General features: G+C 36.3%; 3 protein-coding genes across 5 annotated transcripts; all 3 read right to left on the bottom strand.

The window, feature by feature from the left end:
• Positions 1–6,749: 6,749 nt before the first annotated feature.
• On the bottom strand, positions 6,750–13,340 carry LOC128269011 (putative phosphatidate phosphatase). 3 transcript variants are annotated; one of them, XM_053006342.1, is made up of 7 exons: positions 13,089–13,340; positions 12,406–12,707; positions 9,358–9,464; positions 9,200–9,244; positions 8,503–8,703; positions 7,578–7,757; positions 6,750–7,491 (listed from the first exon to the last, which is right to left on the bottom strand). In XM_053006342.1, exons 2-7 carry the CDS (start codon positions 12,677–12,679, stop codon positions 7,198–7,200), a joined length of 1,101 nt encoding a protein of 366 aa, XP_052862302.1. In that variant the 5' UTR covers positions 12,680–12,707; positions 13,089–13,340; the 3' UTR covers positions 6,750–7,197. The 3 variants fall into 3 exon arrangements, with proteins under 3 accessions (XP_052862302.1, XP_052862303.1, XP_052862304.1); XM_053006343.1 differs by lacking the exon at positions 13,089–13,340 and adding an exon at positions 12,836–12,957; XM_053006344.1 differs by lacking the exon at positions 13,089–13,340 and adding an exon at positions 12,787–12,891.
• A 1,656-nt stretch (positions 13,341–14,996) lies between these two features.
• Positions 14,997–16,437, bottom strand: LOC128267535 (tRNA (adenine(37)-N6)-methyltransferase). Its single transcript, XM_053004389.1, has 5 exons — positions 16,374–16,437; positions 16,179–16,299; positions 15,700–16,098; positions 15,356–15,625; positions 14,997–15,296 (listed from the first exon to the last, which is right to left on the bottom strand). The coding sequence occupies exons 2-5, from the start codon at positions 16,272–16,274 to the stop codon at positions 15,081–15,083; spliced, it is 981 nt and encodes a 326-aa protein (XP_052860349.1). The 5' UTR covers positions 16,275–16,299; positions 16,374–16,437; the 3' UTR covers positions 14,997–15,080.
• Positions 16,438–16,923: 486 nt separating this feature from the next.
• On the bottom strand, positions 16,924–19,776 carry LOC128268103 (uncharacterized). Its single transcript, XM_053005119.1, has 4 exons — positions 19,571–19,776; positions 17,627–17,986; positions 17,417–17,530; positions 16,924–17,315 (listed from the first exon to the last, which is right to left on the bottom strand). The coding sequence occupies exons 1-4, from the start codon at positions 19,616–19,618 to the stop codon at positions 17,250–17,252; spliced, it is 588 nt and encodes a 195-aa protein (XP_052861079.1). The 5' UTR covers positions 19,619–19,776; the 3' UTR covers positions 16,924–17,249.
• Positions 19,777–24,316: the final 4,540 nt, after the last annotated feature.

A 24,316-nucleotide genomic window follows, 5' to 3' on the forward strand; every position in this document is an offset into this window, starting at 1 on the left:
GATCGTTGTTTAGTGTTTTTACTTGCATAAAAACAAATTAAGAATATTAGAGCAATTCGTTCGAGTTCAGTAGTGGGCAAAACTAAACCATCAATAAGAAACTGGAACATCCAACAAATCTCTTGAATGAACATTAAACACTGTACTTTACCGATACACAGAGGATTCTAATCATCAGTAGCCCTGCTTGTTCATAGCTCTGCCACGAGGTTTTTGCTGACAAGTCTAGTTTGATTGATCGAGGAACGGGGGCGCATGCTTTGCTTGTTTTTCACGCTCTGGAAACTTAATTTTTCTTCAATCTCTCTTCTTGAGTTCTCCATACGAAGCGAAACAAATCTATGTGTCCCAACGTGAGCTTCGCTGAATGAGAGGCACGTTTCTTTGCATTATGCATCACAAATTACAGGTTTGAAGGAAAAGTTAGTTTTTGTTTGTTGAAGAAAAGAAATTGGAATGGTTGGAGAAACTCCATGCAATAATACCTTGGCTGACAGAAGGGTTTTTCATTCCTAACTTAAGCTAGATGCAAACTAATCGTTTTAGCAAACGTGAAATTTTATAAAACATCTTCTAATTGCTCGGTTCGTGATCTGGTTGAGGAAGAAATACCAAATTTCTTCAAAAATTGTAGATTGACACGTATTTCCTACAGACTTTCTTACTTTTACCGTCGTCCGGTTCGGAAGCCGGCTAATCAGGAAGAACCGTCCGAAAACTCGGACGACTACTTCATGGTTCGCATAATGACTAAAAACTGGTTTCACTTCGTTTCATTTTTGCAGAAGATTTTCCTTCCTGAAAGAGATCCCGTGTGGTGGTAATCGTGTTGCTAAAAGTGTCGACGTAGTGGTAAGCGTAAATACTAGTAAACGCTTACTAGTCAACTACTATTGTGCTTCACTATGATCAGTATTAGTATTAGTATGTCCGTTTTAGTTGCTATTCATTTTTCGAGAGGGAGTGATTGTTTTGAGTTTGATTTGCAAAAGTCTCTGTTGGTTTGTTACCAGTTTTACTAATAATAGTCAATTCAGCCACATAAGCAATTGATTTTAGTCATTTTCATGAAAAAAATGGCATTATAAATCATAATATAAATAAAATCAATATTCAAATTAATTTTTTTCAAAGAGCACGGCTAGGCAATATCTGGAGAAGCTCTAGATAGCTTAAATCCTTGCAAATAATAGTAATGACAGTGAAAGAAGAAATAGATATTTTCGCATAAGGAATTGTATGATAAATTAAGTGCCGATCTTACTGAATGGTCTGAAGGAATACTGTCCAAATATTACAATTTATTTACATTGGAGTCCGTAATGGCAAATCACAGCACATGAAAATCGATGTTAAAAACGAAAAAATCGTAGAATTCGATGTGAGGAGCAGAGACCGAATATGGCTATTGTTTGCAACATGGCCGAAAGGTATCACACTGGTGACATAAAAAACAAGATGGTGTAATATAGTGGCCCAAAATAATGGGTGCAATTAACTCTAGTTAAGTGAAAATATTCTTCTTAATTTCTTACCAACAGTTACTTTATCACAGTACTATAAATTTTATTGTGCAGTATTCATTTGTTGGTCAACGGTGTGATTTAATGGTAGTTTGTTGTCTTTGCAACGTGCGATAAAGATGCAATCGTTATCGTTATATTTTTTGGCAAAGTTGTTGGATTATTATTTATAATCAAATGGTTCATGTTGATAGTAATTTAGCCTTAGTGTATCGGAAACAAAACAAAAATGCACAATAGGTTTATGGAAAATGCATAACCGAGCAAAACTTTTCATAATTCATCTCGTTTTTGTTCATTCACCCTGGTCAATGCCTAATGGTCTAATGGATAATTAAAACCACTACACGAAAACGGGTCGAGGACATGAAGAGGAATATAGGAATTTTTTTAGGCGATGTGTTTGAAGGGGCAAATCGCTTTACTGCAAGTTCGAATTCAACATCAAATAACAGGTTTCATTACTTTCACTTGTTTCGGATTGATTGGCAAAAGTTACAAGCTCAGTCAACCGTGCGATTGTGGGGGATATTAGGTTGATTGCCTGCGTCAGTATAGTCAACAAGCCGAATTATCTATGCTTGATGTAACATGTGAAATGTTGAATGCAATGCAAAGTGAGATGTTTTCCATTCGTTGTAGGTCGGTTTTGTTTTTTCTGATTGTTCCATGACAAAAATGGGTTTTAGCGTTATTGAATGCAAAATGTATATGTTTTTGTTATTTTCCAGTTTGCCGAAGTGTGCTGATTTTGGAGTGGCACCGAAGAATGCCACTAGGTTAAGTACGTTACTCCGCCCTACCTTAGTTTACAACGTAGAAATAATATGTTTTTGCCAGTGATAAGGTGCGTAGAAGCGTATTTGATATCAGATCATGTTGACATCTTCTGCTACAATGATGTAAACATTGGATGGTTAAACAAATCAAATTCTAATTAATTTAGAAAAATCGGCTTTCCCATTCATTCAATTAACAATAAAGATGGCATCATAATTGAACAATTCAATCTTTTAGTTGTTCGATTGATGTTACTTGAATAAGGATAAGGCTGTTTTATAGTTTTGTGTTGTGTGTAAGGATTCATGATCATATGGTATAGAGCGTTGCGTTGCAAGCTGTTTACGAATGACTACATTTTGTGCACATGTTTGTGCCATATCAACACAGCTGAAGAGTAAATGGTATTACTCACTTTCTCTTTCTTATTTCAGTACATCACAAACAATGCAGCAATTATTCGAGCTTCTAGTGATTTCAATTGAATACAATATTTTGTCAGATGTTTCAAAAATGTTTACGGTTTAGGTGAATTTGAACAAAAGCTACCAATGTGACTATTCTAATTTCTACAATCAGTCGTGAGTTGGGAAAGTGTTTCTGTATTTATCATAGAAACGCTTAAGTCCGAACTTATGATTGCGGTAGGGTGTTACAAAACTTTCGACATAAGATTCAAATTTGAGTCAGATTAAGATTTGAATTTAAAGAAGTTATTGTTTTGGTGTGTGCGTGTCACACATACATACGGAAGTCTCACAATCAATTCGTCAGCAGCGACTGCTTTCGTCATCGGGTTCGTTGCTCAACGAGGCGTAGAGTCTTTCGTTCTTTTAGGCAGAGTATTTTAAGGATTTCTACTTCTCTTGCATAGAACATTTCCTTTCGATAATATTATGAGGTTTTCAAAAAGGTGTGAGATTTGGCATTATTATTATTTCGTTACGAATAACTTTTGTCCAACGTATCGCTTTCTCAGTGAAGAAAACAGAAAATAGTTACGCGCAACACCAAACCATAAACCCAAACCCTTTGCACTAACACTCATAAGAGTATTTGTGTACACAATAAATTGAATGGTCTCTTCGTCACAATAAACATATACATTGTCACTTTCACGGATCACCTACATTACCACATTGTCAACACTCTACTCGTCGTCGTCTACTCAGTATTTCTTGTAACATTTCTTGAGTTGATATTCGAAGCTAGTGTTGAATGGGTTGTGTTAAAATGGTAAACATGGAGATGGTAAACATGACAGAGAAAGACATTTCCAAAAGAGTTCACAGAAAGAGAGAATGGAATGATCGGATGGGATGCTTTATAACGTTAGGATACTCTATTGTAATAGCTATAATATATCCACCACTTTACTTAGCAAGCAAATCGATTGTGCACTTTTGCTCAGCATTGAATTTCAACAGTGAAATGTGCCACAACTGTTGATCTCGCACATTGATTTTCAACACCGTTTTATCGTTGATCACTTTAAGTAGCACTTATTTAAAACTAATCCAGGAAGCATTTTGAAACGTACACGATGTGTAAACTATTGATAGGTAACATTGCTGACGAATATTGTGTGCCTTTTCAAACTGGTTTGATTTTTGTCTACAGATGTACACTTCAATTTTATACTGTTATCCACTGCAGCATCTGTGCTTGGAATCTAAATGCACAACTTATTTCGTATTTGGCTTATTTCGCTATACATTTTAACTAAATTAGAAGGAAACGAGAAAACAAAAACAAACGAGTTGTCTTTAAAATCCTTCAGTCATTCGGATGGGTTCGTATGGTATTTAGTAACTTTCTCTGTTACACAGCACATTCAATTTCTTTCTCTAGACCTCTCTACAAGACACAGCTCACTCACACGTACTGAGTACACAACACTGTAAGAGCAACGTAAGATTTGCATAAGGTTTGCAAGAATGCTTGATTGTTTTGGATCAAACAGTTTATTCTGCGTCCAAGCATAGTAAAATCAACCGAGTTGAGTAGCGGCAGCTCAAACACATAAAACTATGCACCATTTCGACACAGAATACAGAAGAACTTTGAGATAAATCGAACAGGCAGAAAACGACGTGTAAATGGGTACTAATAAAAAAATATTCCTCAAAAAATAACAAGTCACTTACAAAACTACAGGCAAAATATTACGGCCACAGCTGTATTAAATACAGCACGACTTCCATCTAACACGAACTCTACATTGAAACTAAAGTACCTTGAAGCATTTTCTTCTAGAGTGACTTTTGCTTTCGCCATCGGTTTTGTTAGTATTAGTAGGATTCATTTCTCACATTCGTTCCTCATTTCTCACATGAGAAACATTTCTCATTTCAGAAATGAGGAACTAATAGAAAAAAAAAAAAAAAGCAGCAAATGTGTGTGTGTGAAATGTCAAAGACGAAAAAATTACGATGACGAAAAAATGACGAAAAAACTTTCATCACCAATATTAGCAAAATTCGTGTAAAGTTGTGGAAAATTCTTTCTTCTTTGAAATTCTTCTTTGATGGTTGTTCGATGTTATTCGATGTTGTTCGACGTTTCTGCAATGAATGAATGAATTTTGAATTTTGAACAGAATTCGATGGAAATTGTTGGAATTGGGTGGAATGTTGACAGCCTAATATTAGGTTTTGTCACAAGTTTTTTGGCTTTATCTCACTAGACTTTGAATATCAATTTTTCGGGCTCAACAGATTCGAAATTAAATGCAATGACTGCTCTAAAACACTGGAAAAATCTGGTTGAAATAATATAAATATTTTTAAATACTGTACAAACTACAAAAACACCATCCATCAATTCTTCCAATCAATTAATCGCTGAAATGCCGTTATATTTAGGCTTCTAATAATTTCATGCGGTTTTTATTCGACATTTGTAACCCAACTACAACAACAAAATATATGCATACTTTAATGAAAGTAACGTTTGGCGTTAGCTACTACTTTCTCTCATTTTGCAGGTAATTTCAGGGTTTCGTGTCGATAGAACTCCTCATCGTTATCAGCGATCCAATCATAAATCCACTTTTCAATAAGTAGTGAACTACTGTGCTGCTAAATCGTTATATATGCAACGGAACAAGTAGTAGTTTAAAGGAACAATATATGGTGAACACGGCGGGTGGAGTAACAGTTCCTATCCGACATTTTTAAGATACGTTTTGACCGGTTTTGAGAAGTGTGATGTCTTTTATCGCATTGTCGTCGTTTTATGGTCAAAGCTTTGCTTCAAATGCATAATTGTTGTCGATGGGATTGTCCATCAATAAATTCATTAGGTTTTAAATGCTCAAAGTACACCACACCTTTCATATCCCACCATATTGGCACAGCATAACCATTGCAAAGTGAAGTTTCGCTTTGGTAGCGATGGACCTGGTTCGCCACCCTGTACCCAGGCTTTTTTGCGTTTAGGATTCTCGTAGTATTTCCCCTTTTCATCACCAGTGGCGATTCGATACAAGAACCCCTTTCTTTTCTGCCGTGCAAACAGTATATCCCAAATGGTTTTCCTTCTTGTAATGTTTCTTTCTTTTAGTTCATGTGGAACCCACAAAGACTTTTTTCTAATCATTCCCATTATACTCAGGCGTTTAGAAACTATCGTGTGGTCAACTCCCAACATTTTGCAGGCTTGTTTTGGCGTGTGTCATGCATCCTGATCGAGCAATGCTGCCGAGCAATTGCTCATCTTCAAATTTTGTTTGGCTGACATGTTCTCTTAGCAAGAGCATGTTCGCCATAAACATCCAATACGATGAGTTGTGGTAGCAGTTTTCTTCATATTGAAGTAATAAAGAAGTACTGCAAAAACACTTTATCACGAACAAAACTCGACAATTCCAGATGCTTAAAACAGTGTTGTTTACACTTTAACCAAAAAACTTATACTGCGTTAGATATGTAATTACAGTAGCTTTCAAATACATGATTCATTGGAAAAATGTATGACATTTAGTGAGTAATGTTATCTATTGTAAAACCTCATGAATTAATTGTAGGACCTAATACATTGAATTCAAGGTATGTGTCATTGCTAGATATACAATTTTCCCATCTCTCCGGCATGTTGTGGATGTAACGGCGAAAGTTACCTTACCGTGTGTTCTGGCCCAATCTAGTCGTTTTTCGATCAATGCATGGTTCAAAGTGATCATTCGTTGTCAGTAGCGATCTGTATTAACGGTTTCGCCACGTTTTGGGAGCTTGTGATACACTATACTTTTCTGGTCCCACCACACACAGCATTGTCCTTTTACCGAATGAATCTTGTTTTGCAGTCGAGGTTATAGGGTTTCCCGGACTGACTCATGATTTTTTCTTTCAAGGATTCAAGATTCAAAGAAAATTGCCTTCTTTTGTTGCACGTAAATCGTACGTAATTAAAAACATACCAGAAATATATGCAATCTTTTGCGGATTATGTATTTGACAGCTCTTGTTTATAATCAATACATAGCCTGAAATTTTGTAACCGTTAGAAGTATGTTTCAGATTTGAATCTAGCTGGGTTGAGGATAGCTGATTTTGATTATTGTTTCTTTGACAACTGTTGTAAACTGTTTACCATTTCTTTGTTGTATAACATTTTAAAATACTAGCGTTTTCAACTTTTACTATTCGAAACACGACTGCGTATGTGCCAACATAGTAGTTTTACAATAATCAAAATAAATTACTAGTCTTCTAATAATATATTGATAAACAATATTTACCATAAATTTTAATATGGGCCAACATTCGCAACACGATATACGAGTTTTGTAATACTAAAGTTTTGAAGTATTAAAAACTATGCCCTTTCTGGGATGTTTTAAGTTAAAATTACTCAGCGAGTTCGTCTTGCAACTCATCCTTATATAACTAATTTATTGGCTACCATTACCCGTTCCAGTATGATTTGTGCTAAGCTCATAGCGGGTTTGAGGGAGAGTCATCAAACCGAGTTTTCGTTCCACAGTAAATAAATTAGTACAAAAATTTGACACCACAACGGCAACCGATGCTCCTAATACACCTCCTGCTAAAACGTCCGACCAGTGATGCTTATAATCTGAAATACGACTGAGGCAGGTGTACCAGGCAAGTAGAATCAATAAAAATTGAAAGAAATGCTTCAAAAGTTTCGACCCGCGCCAATTCATACGAGCCTGCAAAAAAATCTGTAATCAGAAAATAGAAACAGTAAAAAGTAAAATACAACGATAAATTTGGCTGATTGTTGATTGAATAAACCGAGGCAACTTACTGCACAAAATACTAGGGTGTACATCGAGAAACTGGAATGGCCACTAGGAAATGACAATCGCATTTCTTTGAGCATGCGTTTGGAGGATTTCTCACTATTACACACAAAGTCGGTTATATAACGTCCCTGATTGATGGAATCATGGCAAGTAGATTTGTCCGGCATCATTGGTTGACATACCTGTGAACAGCGATAAAAAATGTATAATAATATATAGTTTTTATCGAGGTCCTTCTATGCTTTTCTCTCTTTATTAGAAAATTGTCAAATAAGTTTTTAGCTTTGAACACACATACCCAAGTTTTCAACAACTCAAATGCTCTCTCAATCGTATTTAATGTTTTTGATTGATATTTGATTGACTAAAGCAAATTTATCATCTTCGTATTTCCCAAAATATTTTGTGTTCTTGAACTAAGGTTCTTTTCGCCATTCACTGTTTATTATCTTGTTTTCTGTAGTTCACCGAAGACTTTTTGCAACATTTGTACAGCAAAAATTTCATCCTCATACAAAATTTAATGCATTGTTCGATTTAATGCGATGTAGAACAGTTTTGTATTTTTGTAAAAATTCAAGATCTGATTCAAGCTTCATCAAAAGAAACAGAAAATAATTTTCTACTGTCGATTTTCATCCGAATCTTGTCGTAATCTTAATCGTAATCGTCATTCGTTAGTTACACAAAACTACTACTTACTCGCTACCTTTCTACTGTTTAAATCTACTTCACTACTGTTTTCATCGTTTTCCTTGCTTCGGAGTCTTCTCAAAATGTTTAGAGTCCTTGAGAGATTTTTTGGAATCCTGTCTAATCGTTCAAATTGGGATACCAGTAAGGGGTACATATTTATTACCATAGGTTTCTAACACCTTGTATATATTTGACATCCCAGCCCTTTTAAATTTTTGTGCGAATACTTACATCAAAAAAATGTGGTCGGAGACGTCCAATTGTATATTTGCCAACGTCGGTGAGTAGCTGACTGACGGCTGCCCCAAATCCAAACATGCCTATTGATTTATAAGCTTGCACGACCCAGAACGGAATGTTGGCGTTGAAAACTTTTAAGGGTTGTACTTGAGTATGCTTCATTTTAGATCTAATTACTTCTGTGATAACAATCTGTAAAAAACAACAAGACTACGAATGTGAGAAACGGAAACTACAATCAAACCCGTTGATGATGATGAAGTGATAGTTCTTGACACTATTTCATGTAATTTGTTTAAACGCCTGCGCCAAATTTGATGGAAGATTAAACTGGTCAAAAACTGTCATATCGTCATAGTCATCAAAACGTCATCACCAAGTTCTCTTAAGGCGAAAATTGTGTATATTCGTGATGGATAACCCCTAGCTGATCTAACGTGATAAACTTAATGCAAGGTTATTGAGATTTTATCGTGTTTTGTCACATGCTTTAGTTAGTTTATAAGTATCAATGCTGGTAGATTACATATGCGGATAGTAAATGGAATTATCTCACGACGTCCAGTTGTAAAATATTTAAAAAAAATTTTACCGTATAGAAACAAACCTGGTCAAACCTATTCTGGTCTTCATGCTAAACTATACAATAGGACTTGCAAAATTTACATATATCGTTAGTATATCTTACCACAATGATAGGAAGAGCGATGCCAATTATGTAAAGCATCCAGTTCTGCAAAACAATATATGTTTTTTTAAATTTTTGTTAGACGTTTTGCTATTCGACAAACATAACAGATAGGCAAAGGAAACACCTGACGCAAAATAACAGTACAAAACACTTACCGTTATGGTTGATTCATGGAATGGGTGCATTAAGGATTCATCGTCACAGAAAAAGCCACGTTTGAACGGATCTCCAACCACGAAAAATATAAGAATCGGGAACCCGACTAGAAGGTAGACATGGCGGGAAAATGTGTATAATAAAATATTAACAATCTTATTTGGTCTTTGTTTCTCATGAAGACGCTTAAAATTTCTAACTATTTCGAACATTTGCTCATCGCAAACATCTGAAGTTCCGTTTTCTGTATATCTTTGTTGTCTCAGCGGATCGATTTCAAAGTTGAGTATAAACTATTCAACACTATTTCAAACAAATCGAATTCCCGAAATCTTGCACAATATTTGAAGATGGGAATCTGGGAATAAGAGATTGCCGTACTGATCGATGTCTCCTATAGAATCGATCAAATAATTTGAAGTTAAGGTTCATTATTGAGGTGACATTTTATACTCAAAAATTCTTTTCCAGTTTTTCTGTTTGGTCCACTCCAGTTCCGTTTCAGTTTATGCAACCATTTCCAGCCATTTGTAAATTTGAGCGATGCAAAAACAAATTTATTTGAAGTTTAAAGCTTGAAGTGTTCGGTGTTTACATCTATATCGTTCGTTTTGGTGGGTATTAACCCTCATCGGTCCCTCCAAAATTATATCGAATCGGTTCTCGTGTATGCGTGCGCATACACACATTTTTCAAAAAATACAAAATTAACATTTTTCACAAAACTAACAACTTTAGTTATTTTTGTTTTGTTTATTGGAATGTTCTTTATTGAAGAAAAATGATATACGTGTCAAAAATTCTGAAAATACGTAGTAAAAACGGAAAATAGAAAATCATCTTTTTGAGCAATTTGCGAAAAATCGGGTAAAAAGTCAAGTTTTCAAGTTTTTTTTATTTTTTGTTACATCTCTCGCAAATATCATATAGATGGTCAGCACAAACGAAATTGGCACACTTTCAACAACGTGTGGCAAAAACGTTTTTGTTAGTTTTGTATATGCAGAAGTGGCAACGGCCTTTTTTGGTAGTGGGTGTCAAATGGCGCATGGAACCAACATTATAAGAAACATTAGCAGCATCACTATCAGTCAGTCTTGTTTTGCGTCTTGCAATGTGTGAATCAACAAGAGCCATTCCTACAACCGACGACAAATATTATAATTGGTTTTTTCATTTTTCCAGTCCGGAAACAATTCGGTGAACGTAATAAATGCATTCAAAGCACCCAAATCAAGCATACGAGATGCGTTCAAAAAGTAATGATAATTTTGCATTTACGCGGGCTATGTATGTTACATTTTTTATTTTTTTGTGTCGTTAGGTTGCTACACATGTCAGTGACTTATTGTGGAAAGTTCGACCATTTTGAGTAATTACTCAATTATTGACAGCTGTTTGACTATGCACGTGTCTTGGCTCTTCGTCGATGTTTGTCTACTTCAGAAAATGGATGGCTAAGAAACTTTATCAAATTTTGTGCCAAAAACGAAATTAGGAGCGCGGACGTATTCCGAATGTTGACTGCGGCTTATGGTGAAGCTTTTATGACCCAAAGCCGCGATTATCGGTGGTTCAAAGTTTTCTCAGAGGGCCGAGAAGATGTGATCGTCGAAAAGCCAAGTTTGGTCGAATGTAAACCGTTTTGCTTCAAATTTTCTCAAATTGCAAGGTCGTGGTGCATCATGAGTTGTTGCTAAAGGATAGAACGGGCCACAGAGAATATTTCCTGCAAGTTATGGCCAATTCGCCCGAAGCAATCCATCACAAATGCCCGGACTTGTGGGAAACCCAAAATGGGCTGTCGCACCCGTGCTAACGCATCGTTGTTTCCGGGCGAATTTTTGGCCAAAACAACAAACTAATGATGTAACACTAGTTACCGTATTCTCCAGATCTGGCCCCTATGACTTTTTCTTGTTACCAAAACTCAAATTACCGCTTCGTGGTCAATTACTTTTGGAGTAGACAAAAACCGACAATGAGCAAAATCTTGTCCAAGCAAAACAGCTGTCAAAAATTGTCTAATTATTCAAAATGGCCAAACTTTTCACCATGAATCACTGACATGTGTAGCAACCTAACGCCACAAAAAACTCGGACATACGTAGCCCTCGGAAATTTCAATTTTGTAAAACATTTTGATCACTCCTCGTATGTGTATGCGTACGCATACACAAAAAACCGATTCGTAACTATTTCTGCTCAGACAATACTACACATGCTTCAAATTTTTTGGTGATATGTTTCGTTTCTATGACCAAAATAAATCTACTTTGGAGAAATTCAGACTATTTCATCTAACCGTTTTTATATAATTAAAGATTTAAGAACCAAATTGTATGTGCGCGCATACAAAGAACCGATGAGGGTTAAAGCAACTAGAGTAAAGTTAGTTTTCTATGAGTAATAGAAACATGCTTCCTTATCTTATATCGTGATTCTAATCTTGTCGTTTTCTGAGACAATGACTTAACCCAAACCTGACGAAACCCTCTTAGCTTCGTCCAACAGGATGTTCCTAATGTGTGGAGGGACGGACAATTAGGGTACCGACAAAATAATGAACTGTGTGTCTTACGGCCGTCCGATCTTTACCAACCCGTTAAATCTTCTAACGACATCCAGAAGGACACAGGCGAATTGCCGTATATCATCCGCCAACGCCCTGTCGCACGGGTCACCAACCAAATTTACTTGACTGTTGAGGGCCTCTCGGAAATCGAACTCTTGGATAGCGGAAAATATCGATTGTTACTGTCGCTGCAATGGCACGTAGCGCCGTCCTGTTGAAACCAAAGTTTTGCCGTCCAAGTTTTCAGCTTCAATTTCACCGAAGAACCCATCAGTCAACATTTCTCGGTTGCGTACGGTTGCGCTCGTTGTGGATACATTGGCTTATCTTGCAGCACGACATGTGGGTTTTCCGAGCCCCAAATACATCAATTTTACTTATTAACATAAACACCGAGGCGGAAAGTGGTACCTGTTACACCGATTCACAGGCAAAAAACTTACGATCTAAACTCATTACGAATACAACTTACCGCAGCATAAGATTAAAAAGTCGAATCCGACTTTAAGAAGAATTCTTTTTGTGTCATCCATTTTACGGTCGATAGTAGTTCTGTTGATTATAAGATGTTCACTATTCACCTCCGATCCCAAGACTGTTGTACCGTTGTTGCACGAAGAATTATGAATTCTTTTGCCGTAAACCGAATCCGCATCGGAGAAATGAATTTGATATTGTGGTGGAGTACGTTTCTGTTGCTTCAAGGGCGTGAGCTCACTAGGGACATCATTCGTCTCTTCAAACATTTACACAGTTACTCGCCAATTGTCGATACTAGAACGAAAAAAGGTATCATTGATTTTGTTTGCCCGCAGAAACCAATACAGACATTGCAGATAATGTTCAACTGTACTTCAACTGTACTTCAACTGTACTATTAGTAGAGAGAAATTGTACAACACAAGACAAACTTCCGGTGCCACATATCACAGTTCTCTTTCTGCCACCTGCCCGTCACAATTCCACCAATGAATCATTATTGTAAATCTGCGATATAACGTGATAACGTGATAACATGAAAATTGATAAACTTTTGGTGTGTAGCCACCATGAGCAAGTTGGCTTGTGTTGACATTTTCTCATAACACTAGATCAGATTGACCATCACTTCGCTTAATTAGTCCTTGGCCTTGAGAATTAACTACATCGTCTCACCTTTTATTGGGTTCCGGTTTAGGCACAACATAAACTGTTCCGTGAATGTTATGAAAAAAAAAACTTGTGTCCGCCGTCACTTGTTGTGGGTAATGATGGTTTACAAAAAGCAATGAGAAGTTTTCGAAGCTGCCGAGTTTCTGCTATTATATTCTCATTTTGTAACATTAACTTAAAACGAATTCACGAACGAACTTCGAACGAATTCATTTGTGGTTGTTTCCACAAATTATTGATCTCGAATTCATAAGCAAAACTTTCTGCTGCTTCTAATTTTTTTATTGCTTCTTTTCTTCCCTCTTTTCTGACTCTTTGCTCACCTTCCGAGGCATCAGTCACTGGGCACACAGATATCAAGGTGCTTAGAAGAAGCAGAGCAACACAAAACAACGATTAAAGCAGTCTTCAGACAGCGAGCTGAAAGTTGGGATCGACCATATTTGGGACCGACGCCTTCACACCAAAGTGCCGAATTTGGGAACGACAAGAGAGAAGTATTTCGCCCTGTCGTTCGGGGGAAAACATTGAGACACCTTGTGTATTTTAAAACTAATCGAAGACTACTCAATTTCGTAACAATTTTTCAACAACAATCTCAATTTCGTACGGGCCAAATATCAATCTGAGCATCTTCCTCTCGGACGCGGCTAAGAGGGTTTCGTCAGTTTTAGATAGTTAATCAAAGTTTGCTGTTTGCTGTTTGTTTAATTTATTTCATTTTCAGTCAAATCTGATCAATTTGGTTGCCCACAGTAAGAAGCCGTTTCACAATTCCACACTAAACGAGCAAAAGCAAATCGCAAAACTTAACCAACAGCATCTTAACAACTCGAAATAACTCTTTCCAACAATCCCCGCAATCTTTGGCCTTTTTGTGAGGAACTTTTTGACTTAGCTGAACTGAATAAGGCTTCTCTAGGTATAATAAGGTATTCTCTTCTGATTTTTTGGCACAATGTACAAAGACAGAATGGGAACAAACCTATTTTACACAGTGCCGGGAGCTTACGCTATTGTGCAGCTTCATCCTGCCTTCAAGGATATCACACAACAACAGTTTGAGGCTGACTCTTAGTAACCACGTATTTCATGTCTGCCTCAAACTGCTGTTGTGTGAGATTCTTGAAGGCAGGATGAAGCTGCACAAAAGCGTACAAAATGTTTAGTGCTCCTTCACCTGCACTGTGTACATTCAGACAAAAATTCAGGAGAAAGTAGCTTAAAAGCTAACTTATGTAGACCCCCTGTAGCGCGGCACAGCGTTCACGTAGCTTAGGATCGTACCCTGCTGTTTACGTACCCTAAGATCGAACTCTGCGAACTGTCGGGGGGATTGTTGGAATGAACTGATTGAGCAACAATTGCAGGTCAACTGTTGTGTAAGTTTTTTAAGTATCTCTTCTTGCATCATAATCAATTTTGCTTCATATTCCTTTAGCTGTTGCTGCTGCTGCTGCTGCTGGCGAAGAGGAACGATCACGAAACGCTCTTCGCCATTTTGATTTGCTTCCACCGCTTCCTGATCCTCCAATTCAACCCTTTGCCGTGGCATTGGCACAATGTTATCTCTATGATGCCATCCCCAGTCATATAGTACGGCTCCTTCAGGAAGTGACACCGGATCTGTCTCCATGCTTTCCACGGACCCTGGCTCCGGCGATGGCCCCGACAATTCGGCGGCGGTACTTTCAGTAATTGGAAAGAATTAATGCTCGATGCTTCAGATTTTTTTGATCTGAGACGATGGTCGTAAACGAGCAATTTCGCTGTCCACACGTTACGATACGTCTGAAACGACGAATCGTAAACGATTATCGTAACGTGTGGACCGTGTGGGCTTAAGAATGCTTACAATAGTGAAAGCTCACGCAGAGTTTTTCAGAGTGCAGAACGCAAAACGCAGACAACATATTAAAAGAAATTTGTATTTGAATGAAAACCAACAATGTGCTTTGATTAAATTCACAAGAATGAGCTAATATAGAGATTTTATCACTGTTTAGGATCATTTACGGTTATGCCATCCTTGGACAATCCTTGTACATTAACCAAGTCTCGCACTTGCAGCACAGTAACTGTTGAGTTCTGGTCGTTAAATTTGCAAGTTACTGTGTACCGTCCCAGTTGAAATGTATAGATATCTGAGGCATATTTCGTACGTACGTACACGGATCGTGGATCTGTTTTAAGAATATCCGTAATAGAAGCCTGAAATACACTTACTGGATTATTTGTGCCTAGCACTTGGGTATATTTTTTAAAGTTACCTGTGTAATCCCGAGATCTTGTACTTGTGCAGAAGCGGTCAGACAGAATACTACATCTAAAACTGAACTATTCAATACCCAATTCGGAACAAAAACACTCGGCAAGGGTCCCGACATTGGACCGGAAGTGCTGATTTGCTGAGTAGTGTTAGTAGTTTCTTCTCCGTCAGGTGCCTCTCTTGAACTATTGCATCCTATGTCGTTTGCTTTCAGTGGTGTGTCATATTGCGGTATATATGGCTTGATATCCAACACAGGAGTACCATCAACCTGTGATAAGTATAATTGTAGAGTTCATTGCAAATTTTCCAAACCGAAATAATTATAATTGGCCGAATCCATACCATATCGGTGCCAAAGAAATACACCTTCGAATCTTCTATTTTATCCAGGCGAACCAAGGAAAGGCCAATCGGGCACGGCCGATGAGGTGATCTTGTACTGAACACTCCAACTCTAATCCCGTCAAGGCGTGGTGGAGCTACTTTAGTTTTAGTGTGATCATCGTTCAGGTGAAAGTGATATATGATCCAAAAGTGGGAATAGTTTTCCAAACCCTCTAAAGCGTGCTTAGGATTATTCAATATTTTTGAAGACAAATCTATTCTGCTCCGTACGCTCGATGACAAACTAGCCTGGCGGGGAACTCCACGTTTTTCATTGAAAATATTTCTTAAAACTCCAATTGGTCTAAGTTTCAAATCGTTATTGGTATCATTTGAGTTTAGACGATCAGTACTTGGCTGTGCAGAATTGAAATAATTTAATTATATTAATGTTTAGTCTTGGTGTTATTTCACAAATTGCTTGAAATAATACAGACCTTGTTAGCTAGATCACTTGATTCCGTTTGTCTACAATCCTGGTATAAAAATTCATCCAAGTTTTTCAGTGCGGATTGATGTTCTTTCCGATACATGTGCTGTAAACTTGTTATTTGCTGCCTAGAAAGGTAGAATGGTTGCCTAAAATTGCCCTTGCTGAGAGATAAGGTAATTTTATTTATGATAAACATTACCTTAAGTTTTTTATTTCATTTCGAGCCGCAACTAATTGCCCCTTAAGAAACTCGAAGTCTTTGGTGCTCATGTTACTTGAATGAATAAAAAACGCAAAAAGTTTGGTTATGTTAAACAAATGATTTGTTTATGGCGTTTGACAACCGTCACAAATGCTGTGTGTTTATTTGCTCCACTTCAAACTCCAAACTAAACGACCAAGAAAAGACAAAAGAAAGTTTTTTAACGAAACAATTTATTATTTTCCAATACAAATTAAATTAAATTTCAAAAATTCAGTTACAATTTTTGTTAAAAAAAGTTTGTGTGACTTAGTGATAGTGATTTCGACCAACGGTTCGTGGACAAAAAAATGAACTGTGAAAGTGGCGTTTTTAAATCGTCGGCGAATCGGCGAAAGTGGCGTCAATAGAGGAGAAATGCGAAGAAAGAAGTAATTCAAAAATGTGCTCTTAGTTCTTTGTTTAGAAATGCAAACTAACTATTTGTCCAACGCAGGGTCCGACGCATCTCGCACTGTGTATAAAACCTAAACTTTAGGTCCTAAGACGAATAACCATCACGATGGTCGTCCATCGTGCCAGGAGATAAACAACGATACTAAAATTATATGGATACGTAAGTAAGTAGAGACGTTTAATAATTGTTGCTTGTATGAATGTTTGGATGTATTTATTTTATATTTTGTATGATATTGTATGTACTGCAAACTACTTGCCAACTATCACTTGAAAAATATATGAATCTGCTACACTTCTTAGAATAAAAAGCTTAGCCTATCAATACATTTTTTCCTGTCCAATAGAATCTTTCCTATCGTGCCAGTGCGAGATCTCAATTGTTCATGCTTTATGTTAGCACACGACGAAAGTATGTTATTTTCCCAAGCGGTACGAATCTTTGTCGCCAATGTGGTATTTACACTCGCATCCAGCGTCAACCTGTAAAAACATTTTGATTGGTATTATTAATTGAAAACAGAACACTAGAGATCAATTTAATTCCTAATCTTTATTTGAACAATTTTTTTAGGTTTCTTTACCTCCGCAAGGGCGACGTGTTCCCAACAGTTGTTAGCCTTATTGCCGGTAGCTTTGCGACGTGTAATATATATCTTCTTTCTCATTTGAGTGCAAGATAATCCAGCTTCAGTACACTGTCTTGCCACATAAAGGAATAAATAAATTACATTAAAACGTTTAAAGGTAATCTTTGGCCCTTATTTGCAAGTACCTGCTGATCATCATCTCACCTTGTTCTTTGTTTGATAACTATTATCCACGGTTGACCCAACACATGTACTAGTGGTGTAATGATTGGGACGATACTCAAATCCATCGCTACTGTTGTAATAAACATACGTATCCAGCGTATCACAAATAGGTTGTCTTGTGTGAGATCGTTTATTAATTATTTGAGCGTCCTCATTATTATAGTCGTGCTGTTCATATTCCATGTAATCAATTTTACTACTATCCACTAGGTATGATGAATCGTGGCTTAACTTTAACAATGGTGACCAAGTATTCGATGCGCGAAAAAGATTATTTAGGGGTTCGTTATTATTGTCTCCCAATACAAGCGTCGTTGTAGCTACCGACCACCAAACGATCTGTGTTCGATTGATCAAAAACATAAAAACGAGTAAATTTTAGTTATTTATGAAGATTCTTTTCATGTGCTAGCATATGATATGTAACTCAGCTTTAGCTTAGTTTTACCATGAAAATGTAATTTTTTAGGGAAGTCTCATTCGTTAGATCATTATACATTCAATCAAAAATTACGTAGATGCTTTTGTTTAACCACTTAGGCCACATGTGTTTTGATTGTGTTACAACAGTCGACTAGGTGCAGTATCAAACCGAACAAATTAGCTAGTGATGGAATAGACAAATAAAAGTGGAAAAACCGAAAAGCGCCTCCCATTTTTTATAGGCGAGTTGTGCAACAAACGAATGATAGATTTTGGAAAATGCTGCAATGGTTTTGTAATAGAAAATATGTTATAGAGAGCAGATTATACGGAATTATATTATGGAGATTATATATAGAGCAGAATTGCGTACTAACATGTTCTTCAATTAGTTAGAAAATATTTCATCTCTGCTAGGGTATGCAAAGGCCTGAAGTAGAAAACAAAAATCAATCTAGGAAAAAAACCATTAACCACCTTTCTCATAAATACATATTTATTATATAGTTTGAGTGGTGTTTCAACATCAGTCGTAGTAGTAGTTGATCTTTAAATAATGATTTTTTGTGTGAATCAATATAATCCTTTTCGACAAACCAAGTTGCCGTCGATTGATATACAAATACAAAGCAGGTATGCGTAATAATAACAGATAAGCTGATGAATAGTTTGAAGCTATGATTATGATATAAAAATAGTGCGATGACAAAACATAAATGAGTTTTGTATTTGTTTGAAGACGTCGGTTACACAGTACACAGTTACATTATGAGTATTATTAACCAATCGAAGGCTATCCACAATGATCAGTCATACCTCGAAATCGTCTTGTGTTCAAATTTTGATCATATAACTCAGAAAATATCATGAATGTTCGGATCAGACATTTTAGCAGGTACGTTGCTTTTGAGTGGCATGTCAGCTTGAATCAGTAATACCTTAATATTGACGTAACAGTTGAACTTTGTTTAGTCCGATGATCTAATGAAATTAAATTACTTTCGTCTTGGTGGTTTGCGTTTCTGTTTCAATTGATTTCCCTAATTTTGTTTTGTTCAATTTTCTTCGTTTTATGGCTTTGTCGTAGATAAAAAATGATGCGAAAATGATTAATATAAGGAAAATTTCGTATATGTTTGTTGTTAATAAATAATGTAATCTTTTCTGTAGAACAATTATTTCACACGGTTCCATTAAAGGCATATATTGGTTTTCGATGATTTTGTTTACCTCACATTATGAACTCATTGAAAAAATCTTCGAATCAAAACCAATATTACTATCAACTGTATTACAATCAAAAGTTCTACAATCATAGTATGGTGCAATTACGACACTCCAATAACAAATGTTATCTGCTCAAATTAATTTCACTCACATAATTCTCACTCAAATAATATTTCAAGATGTTGCAATTACAATAAAAACGTATATAAATAGTATTTGCTATCAACAAAAAATGATACACCTTTGAAATTTGACAAATGCGAATAGACTCACAATTTTTGCTACTTTATCCATTTTCAGCAGTGGTTTAATTGATATCATGAGTTTCAAGTTAATATCCAAACTGCACTTCACGGACACTTCGACTAATCAGTTGACGTTTTATAACTTTTACATAATTCAAGTAAAATTATATCAGAGGAACTATTTCACGGTTTATACACTCACATCACGGTTTTACTAATAATATTTAAGAGTTTGAGAGCTTGTTAATGTTACCATTAAGCCTCTGGAACAGCAAGATAATAACTAACCATTGTGAGAAAAGTTGCTACTTTTATATGATCTGTCGAACTTACAATAGCTGAAATATGAGCTTATCAGTAAGAGTCTGCCTGGTGACTATTGCGGGGACTATCTAACACAAACTAACTCACCATCAGATAACAGACCTTATCACTTTTCCATCTCTGTTGTTGACGCATGCGTTGGATAAAGAGCTGGACTTAATCTACCATTAAGAAATTATCTTTCATTCATTTCCTAAATACTTCTTCAAGATGATTTTCTTTAATCCCAAATCAAACGAAAAACTTGCGTATGAAAATAGTGTCAATTCCTCAAGCGTTAAAATTAGCTACAGCTCGCTATAAGGTATCGTTTTAAAACATATTAAAGTTTTAGATTTCTCCGTCTTTCGACGGTTTTTTGAAGCTGAGCATGAAGTGAACAATATAGAATAAAATATAATGTCACATTATCAATGAAATATATAATACCTAAAGTAGAAAAACTTGTACGAATAATCGTAGTTGCAGTAAAAATTCGTCGTATAATTTCATAAGCGCGAAACACATAACATGTTCCAACATAATGATTAATTATGAATTAATAAATAATAAAAGTAAAAAGAAATTATGTTCTCATGAAGTCAACAAACATACTAAAGTAGTATTGTGCAATGTTAAATAAATTGATCAAAATGCAAAAGAAGCATATATTTAACATACGGCATTTGTCACTACCAATAAACCAATAAACCAACCGTCACCGTAAAAATAAAAGCTGTAGAGATAAAGGATGTGTTTATAGAGATCCATTATGCTCAAACCGCTGTTTCAAGGACAGATAACAAAACTGTCCGCTTATCAAAATGTCGCGGTGCCACGAATGCTTGGGATTTACTTTCTAGTATTCGAATTTGATGAGTAAATGCGGTGGTAGTTTGGGTGGCACAGTTTTTGTTATAATAATAACAATAATTATTATTATATTACAGAGACAAAACAGAACAGAACCGCAGAACAGAGCATCAATTCAAAAGATTTACATGATGCACAACGTTACAACTGACGTCGTAAAGAAATCGATTAATCAGTGCAGCACAGATGGATGTTTTACGAACGAACCACCGATTTTATCCTTCTTATTGCCGCCAAACATGTTTTCCTGCTTTCGTATGCTTTAATGAAATGTTTTGTTAACTTTAGATTAACCTTTACGTATATTACGTTTTGCTTATAATAATTGTGTGGGATGGATAAACACAAAACGTGCTTGGTTGAGTCATTGTGCCATTCGGAAACAAACTGAATGACTCAATTTGATTGCATGCTGCTGCATTATCTTATACAGGCGTCAATAACCACCGGGTGTTAGGATGTAGGCGTACGAATGCATTTGGTTTCGATTGATGAAAGTGCTACGCGATATTATTATGTGCGATAATTTTTTGTATTTGTTTGCTTGTGGAAGCTTATGGTGAACATGCTCCAGCAGTGAAAATATGTGAGAGATAGTTTCGGTACTTCGAAACGGGGGATTTTGATATGAAGGACAACAACCATCCAACCCAACACAACAAAAATTAACAGAGTCACTTTATGTGCCCCGAACAACGATTTCCCAATATTCAAAAGCCGTAAGAAAGATTCAGAAGCTCTGAAAATGGATGCCACAAAAATTGAGCAAAATGCAAATGGACCATCGTAAAAATTTGTGAAATACTTATTTAGAGACCATGTCGGTTTTGCATCGCATTATTGATGTCAATGCAGAATTGGTTTATTTTGACAACCATAGGTGCAAAAATATATGGCCCAGTATGGTACCAGGCGAAATGATGATCATTACGGACAATAAATGATTGATTAAAAATTTGTATTGATGCAAAAAGAGCCAGAATGGGTCCAAAGGCACAGTAAAGCGATATAAATATAACAGCGTGAGAACGCATCGACGCGTACCATTAAAGCGGTGATAAGCGCATTAAAAATATTTAATTGGGAATTGTTATGGTTATCGCTATGCAAAACGGCACTTCGCCGAATATGAAGATGTTGAAAAATACGTCGACAAATGGCTTTCGACACAACAAAAAAAGTTCAGTTGGAAAGAAATACACAATTTGCCAAAGAGATGGGCGGAATTTCAGCATCAAACAAGTACAACTTATGCACATGGTACATAAAAATGACAAATGTTTGTGATGATATTATTTTTTCGGTTTTTGCATTAGAGAAAATGAACAAGAACCTTCACTCGCTGCCTTTGTTAACATATTACCTCGTAATATTTCAGCTTTAAAAATAATATTAACTTTTTATTGTCGTAATCTACTGAAGATGAAAACAGTACAAATACGTTCTCAGAAACAACTTTAAAAAAAGATTATGAAAACTAAAAGAAAATACATTCGCTATAAGGAAACGATATGACTATGTAATAGGAATCTCATTAGAAGCGTTCATTCTAAGAATTCCAATTACGAACAATGTTATGTCGGCACCTGTTATGGCCATTACGCTTTCCTTAATACTTTCTCCAACTAAGTCTTTCTCCTTTCTACTTTGGTTTGGCTTGGTGACATGTAATTCGTTTCTCTTTTCTTGTTCATGCGGGTATATGTGCATCAAGGTTAATCTACCTGGATCCCGAAAGAAGTAATTATTGCAACTTGCAAAACTAGCAATCTTCACTTTTCAGTTCGTTTACAACCTTCGGGACAGCACATATACATTTAAAGCGCTATATTGTCTGGAGTTGAATTGTAGAACTTCAGCTTTGGTTGGTTGACAATATGTGATTTATCTTCAGTGTTCCGTCTTCATTTCACTGGAAACGATCGTTGGAGAAAGAGCGCGAACTGTCTTAGTCCGTTGCAAGTAATTGTAATGTCTAATATCGATTAAATAAACAAATAAGTTTTTCTTGGCTATATCGAGTGATTAAGTGATTGAAGATCTGTTAACAAGAAGTGATTAAAGATCAATTGAGAAACAAACATTAAAATGAAGATCGCTATGTTCAAAGTGAGTTTAACTTAATTCGAAGTCAGTTATTAGTTTCATTGGTTCGAACAACCTCATCTTCGACGACAAGTTTAAAATTTTCGCTTTCTCTCTTTACAAATGTTGTACATCACATATTTTTTCTTATTGAATTGAGTCCCTGAGCCCTAAAAATGTACTTGAATCAATAAGTTTTAGTTGGATTGTATTAAACTTTGGGTTAAGTACCGATTTACATGTTACTTTCGATTTGATTCACAATTGGGTTATCATGCGGGTACTTTATTGTTTCCGAAGAATGAAGGTTCGGAGTATGGGTTTTCAACTTACTATTTGCATAACTAATATTGTGTTGTGTTATTATTTCAGTGTTTTGGATTGCTGTTCGCCGGATGCTTTGTGGTTGGTGTAACCTTAGCCCATGATACAAACAGTCTGTACATGAAAAGAAATAAGAGAGGATTATTGGCGGCGTTGTTCGGCAAGGCCGGAAAATCTATTACAAATGAACAAGCAGACTTGATACCTATTCATGGAGTTCCAGTACCGCCTATGCTATACAGTCATAACCCGAGCTTAGCGAGCCCTTATACACCGTATTCGATTGTACTTATTCCAAATCGTCATTCTTTCACGAAAGGAGTTGGTGGCAGCTATATACCCGTTATGCCGTACAGTGAGCTGCCGACAACAGAGAAAATCAAATCAGATTTAGAAAAATCATATATACCGAACTCGATAGAACAAACGGAAAATAAGGAAACAGAAAACCATGATATTGACTTATCGTCTAAACTAGGGTACCTCGAAAAATTGAACCTTTCTCCTGCCGATGAAAAGGAGTTAAAAAAATTATCAAAACTTTTGGGCGTTACAGACTTCGAACATCTTCCCCCGTTCGAAGACGTTCAGGCTTTATTAGGCACAACCACATCAGCGGAAACAATTAAAGCTATTAAGGAATACGCGTCAACTCCGGATGGCTTAGAACTTATAAAGGATTACGTAATGAGTTATCAACCTGCGAAACGCATTAGTCTTGGGAAAACGCCATATTCAGAAAACAGTACAGAAACAGATATTTCGTCACTGCCAGTTACTACGACCTCACCAGTTACTGATTATGGGTTTTACACATACCTCAAAAGGCTTAGATCGTTTCTTACGTTTGGATATTATGGAGCGGATGACTCTGCCCCAGAAATGAAAAGCGATACAACTATTGACACAACTATTCAACCCGTTCGATATATTGAAAGCAGCACCAGTAAAGCACCTACAGGACACTATATTTTACCGATTAGACCTCTTTCACAAAATGTTTATGATAAGTACAGGGATTCTTCGAGAATGCCGATTTCGCTACCTATTCTTTATCCTGTCATACCCCCTCGTGAAATATCCAACACAAAGGCAGTGGGACACGAAAGCAGCGATAGTATATCAAATATTCCGGAAACAAACACACTATTCTCTACATCTGTTTATCAACCACAAAACAACCAACAAA

This window comes from Anopheles cruzii, chromosome 2, assembly GCF_943734635.1.
Source record: "Anopheles cruzii chromosome 2, idAnoCruzAS_RS32_06, whole genome shotgun sequence".
NCBI classification, from domain to species: domain Eukaryota; kingdom Metazoa; phylum Arthropoda; class Insecta; order Diptera; family Culicidae; genus Anopheles; species Anopheles cruzii.

Excerpts from the sequence above, each read along its gene's own strand:
- LOC128269011 (XM_053006342.1), bottom strand. The coding sequence starts at position 12,679 with ATGTTTGAAGAGACGAATGATGTCCCTAGTGAGCTCACGCCCTTGAAG. Across the intron at positions 8,704-9,199 it reads TCGCTCTTCCTATCATTGTG|ATTGTTATCACAGAAGTAAT; the intron begins GTAAGATATACT and ends TGTTTTTTACAG. Across the intron at positions 7,492-7,577 it reads ACACCCTAGTATTTTGTGCA|ATTTTTTTGCAGGCTCGTAT; the intron begins GTAAGTTGCCTC and ends TTCTGATTACAG.
- LOC128267535 (XM_053004389.1), bottom strand. The coding sequence starts at position 16,274 with ATGTATCGGAAAGAACATCAATCCGCACTGAAAAACTTGGATGAATTT. Across the intron at positions 16,099-16,178 it reads CAAGTGATCTAGCTAACAAG|CCAAGTACTGATCGTCTAAA; the intron begins GTCTGTATTATT and ends AATTCTGCACAG. Across the intron at positions 15,626-15,699 it reads ATTTCTTTGGCACCGATATG|GTTGATGGTACTCCTGTGTT; the intron begins GTATGGATTCGG and ends TACTTATCACAG.
- LOC128268103 (XM_053005119.1), bottom strand. The coding sequence starts at position 19,618 with ATGATATCAATTAAACCACTGCTGAAAATGGATAAAGTAGCAAAAATT. Across the intron at positions 17,987-19,570 it reads TGGATAAAGTAGCAAAAATT|ATCGTTTGGTGGTCGGTAGC; the intron begins GTGAGTCTATTC and ends AATCGAACACAG. Across the intron at positions 17,316-17,416 it reads AACACGTCGCCCTTGCGGAG|GTTGACGCTGGATGCGAGTG; the intron begins GTAAAGAAACCT and ends ATGTTTTTACAG.